This window comes from Taudactylus pleione, unplaced genomic scaffold (assembly GCF_031769625.1).
Source record: "Taudactylus pleione unplaced genomic scaffold, aTauple2 ptg000318l, whole genome shotgun sequence".
Classification (NCBI taxonomy): domain Eukaryota; kingdom Metazoa; phylum Chordata; class Amphibia; order Anura; family Myobatrachidae; genus Taudactylus; species Taudactylus pleione.
Window position 1 is genome coordinate 4,083,936 of NW_028284719.1, and position 9,093 is coordinate 4,093,028.

General features: G+C 42.8%; 1 protein-coding gene across 1 annotated transcript in view; it reads left to right on the top strand.

Annotated features, from left to right (window-relative positions):
* Positions 1-7,245, top strand: part of LOC148509677 (nicotinamide N-methyltransferase-like) — a 32,535-nt gene extending 25,290 nt beyond the window's left edge. The window contains exons 2-3 of the mRNA XM_088442945.1: positions 6,351-6,558; positions 6,819-7,245. Coding sequence (XP_088299071.1) covers positions 6,351-6,558; positions 6,819-7,245 — 635 coding nt within the window. The remainder of the gene's footprint in view (positions 1-6,350; positions 6,559-6,818) is intronic.
* Positions 7,246-9,093: the final 1,848 nt, after the last annotated feature.

Genomic DNA, 9,093 nt, shown 5'->3' on the forward strand with positions numbered 1-9,093 from the left:
ATAAACACAATTAATCTTTACTAAACATAAAATTAACCACCACACTGAAAGGGGTTTAATTATCTAATGGGTCTTTTCAAGATCACTAATACCTCCTTTACACCAAAAACCCAGGTCCGACCTGGGTTTTCAGACATGGGGCCTGATTCAGAGGCGCTCGCAAAAAGCGAGCGCTCGCTCTGAATTAGGGCGGCCGCTTTTTATTTTACCCGGCCTCCTAGCCGCTCTCTAAGCTGTGGTTGACCACAGCGTTATGCGCTTGTGAGCGGGTCTGAATCAGGCCCATGGTTGAAACCCTGGCCAGACCCAGCTCAGACACCATTTACTCAGCACCATTGATCTGGTTTATTCTCAGGTCAGCTCCGTTCACACTGAACCCGTGTCTGCCCTGCTAAACTTGTGAGGTCATAATAAGTGGTAAGTGGGAGATGACTGCTCCACAACCACCAATCAGCTAATTTTAGGCATGACCCAGGTCAGATAACCCAGGTTGCGCCGTTTACAGTGCACCATTACCCAGGTCCCTGGTAACTACCTGAGTTCGATTGCTGGGTCACTTGACCCGGGTTATTTTTCAGGGACCCTTTTACACTGAGCTGTGACCCGGGTAGATCCAGCAATTACCCAGGTTATTGCTCTGGTGTAAAAGAGGTATAAATGGAGTGTTGAGGTTTTAATCATAAACATACACAAAATACTGATATTCAAAACACATTGTAGCGTTGTAGCATTATCACCTGGTTAGGTAAAATATTTACTCATCATTAATTGTCATCAGATCTCTGCATATAGTGATACATTTATAGTCAAGTGTATTAGTAAATTCTAATGAGTGTAAATAACTGTAGGATTCTGCTGCATATAAAGAGAACAGTCATATAAATTACTATAAGGCTACAGATACAGAGACTCATCCCGTCCTGTGTGATAGAAGACAAGTGAATGGAAGCCAAACCCAAAATGAAGCATTATCACGTGCATGGGATGGATTCCACACAATAATACACACTACACAACCTACTCTCTGGCCCCAGGGACATACACTACACGCCCAACTTTCTGGCCCCATTGACATACACTACCTACCCCACCCCTGGACACAGGGACATACACTACCCATTCTACCTTCCTGGTGACAGGGATATACACTATCTACCCTGCCACCCCACCCCCCAAAGCCTTAGGGACATATACTACCGCCCTACCCCCAAACCCCTAAAACATATAGTTAAAACATACAGTACAACCATCCCTGGCCTCCAGGACATACAGTAAACTGAACATTCCCAGCCCCCCTAAACACCTTCATGGCTTCTCTCCTTATTTGTTTTTAAGTTGTTATGTATTAATCATGTTTATATTCTATTTAATGAGCACAATACATTTTGTGTGCTTGCTTGAGAATAGAAATAAATGTAAAAAATGACTCTGGTTCCATAATAGCTGCTGCCCTTCCTGGACACATGCTACATCTCAGCCCCATGTGCTGGCTATGCCCAGTCCCCAGACACACTTCTGTACTGCAAGATGGGGGTCCTCACAGCAAGTGCCTGCTCTGGGTGCCACAGCTCTACGCTACACCTCTGTGTACAGGGATAACTACATTTGCTGTGCGGAATGGGATCAGGTGACACTTTCCCTGCTCACAGAGAGATGTTACTACAGACGTCACTCCCACCCAAGGTGCTTTGTTTTTTAGGTGGAAGAGCACCAACCCACCAAACATTACGCACACAGGGCCTGATTCAGAGCCAAATGCTCTGACCAGAGCACTCACTCTGAATCAGGGCCCTCCTCCCTAAAAATGGAGCCTCTTGGACACTCGCATAGCTGTAGGTTACCACCCACAGCTATGCGATCGTCCATGATGATGTTAGCGATGGTCAAGACCATCGCGACCATCGGGCTTGCGATGAGACCCTGCAGTAGGGTCTCGCTGCCGCAAGCCCTGGAGTGATTTTGGCTCAATCAGAGCCAAAATCACTCCCACTGACATTACTAGTGAGGTCAATGGGGCCGGACTCAGACGGCAGGCGTTCCCATGGGAATGCCTCCGTCTGGCAGCCACGCCCCAGGCACACCCACCAAAAGGGGGCGTGCTGTCAGTTACCGTCGACAGCATGCCCCATTTGGAGCGAGACCCAGAGCGACGAATTCCTCGTCGCTCGCTGGGTCTCGTGCATGCGCACAACGGAGCTCCCTCCGTCGTGCGCATGCGCATTCGGCCACCATCGACCCGCTTGCGAGCGTCCTTCGCTCGCGAGTGGATCTGCATCAGGCCCACAGCACAGAAATGGCGGCAGACTCGGGAATCATATAAATATCTTCCTTTTATTGAATTAGAGAAAATTGAGGAATAAAAGAAAATGTTTTGGATATAGAGATATTTATGAAATAGTGTGGTATATTGAGACCAATCCCACCAACATGATTGGACACAGTAGATCACACGATGTGCATTATTTCCCAATGACCACACATCTCAGGCCTGATCTACTTCTCACTTTTATCAAAACCTCATCACAAAGCCACAGCTGTATCACTCCATAAGTGTAAACAATAACATCTCTCACAGAGACTGTTCACAGAAAAGCAGCACATAACTGCCTCACTGACAAACATACACATCACTGCCTCACTAACAAACACACAGTAGCACTTAATTGCCTCACTGACAAACATACAGTGCACATCATTGCCTCACTGACAAACATACAGTACACATCACCATCTCACTGACAAACATACAGTACACATCACTGCCTCCAAACAAACATACAGTACACATCACTGGCTCACTGACAAACAAACAGTACACATCACTTCTTCACTGACAAACATACAGTACACATCACTTCTTCACTGACAAACATACAGTACACATCACTGCTTCACTGACAAATATACAGTACACATCACTGCTTCACTGACAAACATACATTACACATCAATACTTCACTGACAAACATACAGTACACATCACTGCTTCACTGACAAACATACAGTACACATCACTGCTTCACTGACAAACATACAGAACACATCACTGCTTCACTGACAAACATACAGTAGCACATCACTGCTTCACTGACAAACATACAGTACACATCACTGCTTCACTGACAAACATACAGTACACATCACTGCCTCACTGGCATACAGTACACATCACTGCCTCACTGACATAAAGTACACATCACTGCCTCACTGACAAACATACAGTACAAATCACTACTTCACTGACAAAAATACAGTAGCACATCACTGCTTCACTGACAAACATACGGTATACATCATTGCTTCACTGACAAACATACAGTACACATCACTGCCTCACTGACATTCAGTACACTTCACTGCCTCACTGACATACATACAGTACACATCACTGCCTCACTGACAAACATACAGTACACAGCACTGCTTCACTGACAAACATACAGTATACATCACTGCTTCACTGACAAACATACAGTACACATCACTGCCTCACTGACAAACATACAGTACAAATCACTGCTTCACTGACAACCATACAGTATTAATCACTGCTTCACTGACAAATATACAGTACACATCACTGCCTCACTGACAAACATACAGTACACATCACTGCTTCACTGACAAACATACAGTACACATCACTGCTTCACTGACAAACATACAATAGCACATCACTGCTTCACTGACAAACATACAGTATACATCACTGGTTCACTGACAAACATACAGTACACATCACTTCCTCACTGACATACAGTACATATCACTGCCTCACTGACATACATACAGTACACATCACTGCCTCGCTGACAAACATACAGTACACAGCACTGCTTCACTGACAAACATACAGTACACATCACTACTTCACTGACAAACACACAGTATACATCACTGCTTCACTGACAAACATACAGTACACATCACTGCCTCACTGACAAACATACAGTACAAATAACTGCTTCACTGACAAACATACAGTATTAATCACTGCTTCACTGACAAATATACAGTACACATCACTGTCTCACTGACAAACATACGGTACACATCACTGCTTCACTGACAAACATACAGTACACATCACTGCTTCACTGACAACATACAATAGCACATCACTGCCTCACTGACAAACACACAGTAGACATGACTGCTTCACTGACAAACATACGGTACACATCACTGCTTCACTGACAAACATCTGGTACGCATCACTGCCTCACTGACAAACATACGGTACGCATCACTGCTTCACTGACAAACATACGGTACACATCACTGCTTCACTGACAAACATATGGTACACATCACTGCTTCACTGACAAGCATACGGTACACATCACTGCTTCTCTGACAAACATACGGTACACATCACTGCCTCACTGACAAACATACGGTACACATCACTGCCTCACTGACAAACATACAGTACACATCACTGCCTCACTGACAAACATACGGTACACATCACTGCCTCACTGACTAACATACGGTACACATCACTGCCTCACTGACAAACATACGGTACACATCACTGCCTCACTGACAAACATAAGGTACACATCACTGCCTCACTGACAAACATACGGTACACATCACTGCCTCCCTGGCAAACATACGGTACACATCACTACCTCACTGACAAACATACAGTTCACATCACTGCATCACTGACAAACATACAGTACACATCACTGCCTCACTGACAAACAAACGGTACACATCACTGCTTCACTGACAAACATACGGTACACATCACTGCTTCACTGACAAACATACGGTACACATCACTGCTTCACTGACAAACATACGGGACACATCACTGCCTCACTGACAAACATACGGTACACATCACTGCTTCACTGACAAACATACGGGACACATCACTGCTTCACTGACAGACATACGGTACACATCACTGCCTCACTGACAAACATACAGTACATATCATTGCCTCACTGACAAACATACAGTATACATCATTGCCTCTCTGACCAACATACAGTACATATCATTGCTTCACTGACAATCATACAGTAGCACATCATTGCCTCATTCAGAATCCAGCACAGGAAATAGTGAGCAGACATGCCAGCCTTGGCCTTGTAGAAGCATTAAGCATTTCCTGCCAGTTCCATTCACTTTTCATAATGTTTTCTTACCAAAATGAGCCACTTTTACACTGACAGTAGTTATTAATGTACAGCTGTTTAAAGCACTTATTCTGAATGTTCAACTCTGTTATACAGTTAAATGTTTATTCATTAAAAATAATTCAAATTAAGCTGCTTGTTTAGAACTTTTTTTTTAACTCTTATTCTATATTTGTTTGACCTAATATCATCTCCACATAGAACTATTTTGTCACAACAGGGACCATTTTATAAGATAGATATACTACTCCTGTGTGTGCCACAGCCAGGGGCATATCGGGAATTTAAAATAACCCTGGAAAAAACTCTGAAAGTGGCCCTATGTGCCCTATGTCCCTAGCTGTCCTTCCCAGGGATCTCATGAATTTTAAATAAACCCCCACCTCACGTCTTCCTGAATCCTGGGCTACCACTGTTACCAGGCACTGCAGCCAACCCAATGGTCTCCTCTCCACTCTGCTCTCTCCCCAGGCTGTTACGTTAATTTCACAGCATGCCAGACTGTGACATTAAACTTTAACTTCACACTTCACAGCCTGGGGAGGGGACAGAGTGGAGAGGAGATGATTGGGCTGACTGCATAGGCTGCCCCTGCCCCGCTACTTACCCCATACCAGCCACCTCCACCCACAGATAAGTGCCTAGTGCTTCAATGCATGGTATAGGAAAGCCTCCTGTCATGAGAGAGGCTCAGATGCGGCCATAAAAAATAACAGCTGGCTGGGTGACATAAATCTGAGGGGGAGGGGCAACAATAGAGAAGCGGCCACACTGCCAAATAGCCCACCGGGTTTTTCCTACAAAAGATAAGGGCCAATCCACCTCTGACAGCAGTGCTCTGAGTTAAGCACGCCTTGAGTGGTTGAACACATGAAGACAAAAACGTGCATATATCAGGGTGCGACCACACACCCAAGAGTGTTATACCTATTACATAACATATGTCACGTTATTTTTTTATATTAACTCTTTTACCAACACAATGTATCATTTATACCTTGTGTGAGCAATGCATTAACTCTCAGATTGCCAGTAATTTGTATAATTGGCAGTATTACACCAGGAAACATACAGAATGAAATCTGTATCAGTATGTGACCAATGCTGGGACTGACATTATCTTTATTTTTGCTAACTCACAGTAACTAACTATATAGAATGTTAAATCTCTTCTTATCTGAATCTTCCCTGCAGGACATATTAAAGGAGAAACTTTGATTGACATCAGTCTCGGATCCTTTGTTCATCATCTTTTTGTTATGAGTGAATTTTTTAAAGAGATCACTATACTAAAATTAAGAGAGTCCTGTATTATGGAACTCAACAAATGGGTGAACACCCGTACTGGGGCTTTTGATTGGAATCATGCATCTAAGATTGCTACCAAGCTAGGAGGCATAAGGTAAAATGTGATTCTAAACATATAAGAACATAAAGGATGAGTCAAACTAACAAAAATGTAAAGTGAAGAAATCATTAAGATACCTTACACATAAAGAGCACATAGAGAGTTACAAATAAGTGTTTATGCTCTTTGATAAGATAATTTTTTTGTTTGTTTGTTTTGTGTCCGTTGTATAAAGAAACTGAAGTGAAACACACAATTCTGCAATATCTCTTGAGCTTGCTGTATTGTATAATGTAATGGTTTAATTATTTTAGTGTTAAAGAACAAGAAAAGGAAGAAAAGGTGAAGGAAACCATTACACACATTGTGAAATTTGACTTCAGCAAAGAAAACCTCACGGATCCGGTGGTGTTACCACAAGCTGACTGTCTACTGACAGTGTGGGTGCTGGATGCGGTTAGTCAGGACCAAGAAGATTACATCAGAAACCTGAGGAAGATGTCAAAGCTACTTAAGCCTGGGGGATACTTTATTGCAATTGGGGGCTTAAATACTACATATTACACAGCTGGTAATGATAGGCTGCATGCATTTAATTATGATGAAAGTTTTGCAAGAAAGACTCTCACCGATGAAGGATTTGTCATTAGTTCCTGTGAGTTACTTGATAGAAAAGTCGAGAGTGATCTCATAGATTATAAGCAATTAATGGTCCTTACTGCTGAGAAATGTAAATGTTAATTCATTTTTTACTCATGCTTCTAATAAACCAAAAGTAAAAATTGCTAAAATACGTAGTTTGTTTTTGTGTTTTTTATTCAAAGCAAGGAGTTGGGGCATATAATGGGTAGAGGTTCTGATACTATGGATAATAGTTGCCGGCACTCATCTAAACTACTGAAGGTCCTGTGGGCAGGTTAGTGTCTCCCTGGTCAATATAGCAGTTGGAATGGACTAGTTAAGTGATACAAGTTCCTGGTAGGACTGTTAATCTCTCCCAGGATTATTGTAGAAGAACTACCTGTTTCTGAAAAATAAATGTTGGGTAGCCTTATAGTAGAAGCATGCACACTGATTCTGGTCTTCTGCACCACTGTTTATTGTTTCCATGATGGCCGCAAAACAGCCCTGTCACTTACTAACAGAGACCTACTCCCTAGTCACCGGCCAGTTTCTGGCACCGATCATACTGACACATGGCCCCAGATTCCTCCGCCCCCTCTCAGATTGACAGGCAAATCACACACCCTCCTTATCTTTCAAAGAGAGGCTTTCACAGGTGTTAAGATTTGGCCAGATATGCTCCTATCCTGCAGGCATAGAGTGAGAGACACACAGCATTTTCTACAAGCAGGTAAAACATCCATTTTATATTTTAAATGCCTAACATTCCTGGTCTTGCTACCAACCACCCCTGGGTCCTTACAGAGTATACTCTCTCTTTTGCCACAGTACCATTAAGACTCTCAGAAATATATCACTAATGAGAAATATAAGGAGTTCTACATGGTTGGACAATGACAAAGAAGACCATCAAAAATTATATCTGACGATGTTACAGGCAATGCACCACCGTAACATGGTTTTAGGCTGTATTTATATGTGATTATTGACTCAATGGGAGATATTTACTTATAAAGGTGCAAAACCAAAGCCAGTCATAGGTTTACTTTTATTGTCTGACTTACAGTAGCTTATACTAATCACTAGATTTTTGGATCTATGCGAGAAACATGAGAGATAAACGAGATAGAAAGAGTAAAAGTAAAAAATAGAATGAGAGCAAGAGAGTAAGAAAAATAGATATGAGTGAAAACATGAAGTATAAGTTGAAGACAGAAGAAGAGAGCGAGCACCTCTAAACTAATGACAATGAGAAGGTGTAGAGGCCAGAAAAACCTAAATAGAAAGTTGTGTTTATAAGAGTGGGTGGGCTATATTCCATGGGAACAGAGAGGGTGGGCAATACTCCATAGTAACAAAGTTGGTGGGCTATTCTCCAAGGAACAAAGTGGGTGGGCTATACTCCATGGAACAGAGTGGGATGACTATACACCATGGAACAGAGTGGGATGACTATACACCATGGAACAGAGTGGATTGGCTATGCTCTATGGTAACAGAGTGGTGGACTATACTCCATGGGAACAGAGTGGGTGGACTATGCTGGAACAGAGTGGGATGACTATACATGGATGGGCTTTACTCCATGGGAACAGAGTGGGTGGACTATGCTTCATGTTAACAAAGTGGGTGGACTATACTCCATTTTAACAGAGTGGGTGACTATACTCCATGGGAACAAAGTGGGTGGGCTATACTCCTTTTTAACAGAGTAGGTGGACTATATTCCATGGGAACAGAGTGGGTGGGCTATACTCCATGGAACAGAGTGGGTGGGCTATACTCCATGGTAACAGAGTGGGTGGACTATACTCCATGGTAACAAAGTGGGTGAGCTATACTACATGGGAACAGAGTGAGTGGACTAATCTCCATAGTAACAAAGTGGGAGGGCTATACTCCATGGAACAGAGTGGGTGGACTATACTCCATTTTAACAGAGTAGGTGGACTATACTCCATGGGA